We start from the raw sequence: 1628 nt of genomic DNA on the forward strand, positions 1-1628 counted from the left end.
CCGGTCCGATTTTCCGGTTAAAATTTACACCCCTACTTTTGTACCTGTTCGAATTATTTCTGATAATATACTTGTAGCTTATGAAGTGATGCATTATTTGAGACAAAAGAGAAAAGGAAAAGAGGGTTATATGTCCATTAAGTTGGATATGAGGAAAGCTTATGATAGAGTAAAATGGTCTTTTATTGAAAATGTCATGGTAAGAATGGGCTTTAATACTCGATGGATTGCTCTTGTGATGATGTGTGTAAAAACTGTTTCTTTCTCAGTCTTAATTAATGGTGAGCCTAAAGGTCTTATAATTCCTTCAAGAGGGCTTCGACAAGGGGATCCGTTATCTCCTTATTTTTTCCTACTTCGCACTGAAAGACTAATCTCATTGCTTAAGAAGGCTGAAGTGAATGGTGAGATCACACCTGTAAGGATTTGCAGAGAAGCTCCTAGGCTATCCCATTTGCTATTTGCTGATGATAGCATTTTGTTTTGTAAGGCAAATGTGTATGAAAACTAGAGGATTCAAGATTTATTGAACTATTATGAGCTTTCTTCAAGTCAAAAGATTAATAGAGACAAAACTGGCATTGTTTTTAGTACAAATGTGATTCCTGCAACAGGGAATGATATTTTGGAGCTTTGGGGAGTGCAGCAAAGCCAACAGTTTGAGAAATACCTGGGGCTTCCACCATTGGTTGGGAGGGCAAATTATAGGGCCTTTTCTGATATAAAACATAAAGTTTGGAAGAAATTACAAGGATGGAAGGAGAAGATGCTCTCGGCTGGGGGGAAAGAAATATTGATAAAGGCTGTGACATTGTCTATTCCAACCTATGCTATGAACTGTTTTAAATTACTTTCCTCTTTGTGTTTTGAGCTTGAGCAATTGATGGCAAATTTATGGTGGGGTCAAATGAAGAAAGAGCACAAAATACATTGAATGAGCTGGTCTAAGATGTGTGATACTAAACAGAATTGGGGGGGGGGGTATGGGTTGTAAAGACCTGAGAGTGTTTAATGATGCTCTTCTGGCAAAGAATGCCTGGAGGATTATGCAGAATATTGAATCCTTACTACATAAGGTCTTCAAAGCTCGATATTTTCCCAAAGCACACTTTTTAGATGTTGCACTGGGTTATAATCCATCTTTTGTATGGAGAGATATTTGGGGTACCAAGCATAAACTACAAGAGGGATGTCATTGGAGAATTGGCTTGGGTCAAAATGTGAGGATTTGGAAAGACTCCTGGGTTCTTGGTTTTAAAAGTCTTGCAGGAAAGCAGAACATATCATCTCTAAGTGGGAATGCAGAAGTGTTTGGGAATGAAAGTGCTACTGTTGAGTCCTTATTTGTTGCTGATCAGAGAGTGTGGGATGTGGGTAAAATTACTGCTCTATTTACACCAGATGTAGCTCTTCAAATTACAAAGATTGTGCTCAGTCAAGATAAAGAGGATCTAATATGTTGGTCTCAGGAAGCAAATGGTATTTATACTGTCAAAAGTGCTTATAGGATGTTCAAATCCTTAAGTCCTAGCGGACAGAATGGGGAATCTTCAAATGCTGTTTTGTTGAGAAAAATGTGCTGTTTGGAATATGAAACTTCCTTCAAAGGTGAGAATATTTGCTTGGAA

At 38.0% G+C, this 1628-nt stretch overlaps 1 protein-coding gene across 1 annotated transcript; it reads left to right on the plus strand.

Annotated features, from left to right (window-relative positions):
- Window positions 1-205: 205 nt before the first annotated feature.
- LOC122290089 lies at window positions 206-934 on the plus strand. The gene is made up of 2 exons (XM_043097625.1): window positions 206-485; window positions 615-934. The coding sequence occupies exons 1-2, from the start codon at window positions 206-208 to the stop codon at window positions 932-934; spliced, it is 600 nt and encodes a 199-aa protein (XP_042953559.1).
- The last annotated feature ends 694 nt before the right edge of the window (window positions 935-1628 follow it).

This window comes from Carya illinoinensis, chromosome 12 (genome assembly GCF_018687715.1).
Source record: "Carya illinoinensis cultivar Pawnee chromosome 12, C.illinoinensisPawnee_v1, whole genome shotgun sequence".
Taxonomy (NCBI): Eukaryota; Viridiplantae; Streptophyta; class Magnoliopsida; order Fagales; family Juglandaceae; genus Carya; species Carya illinoinensis.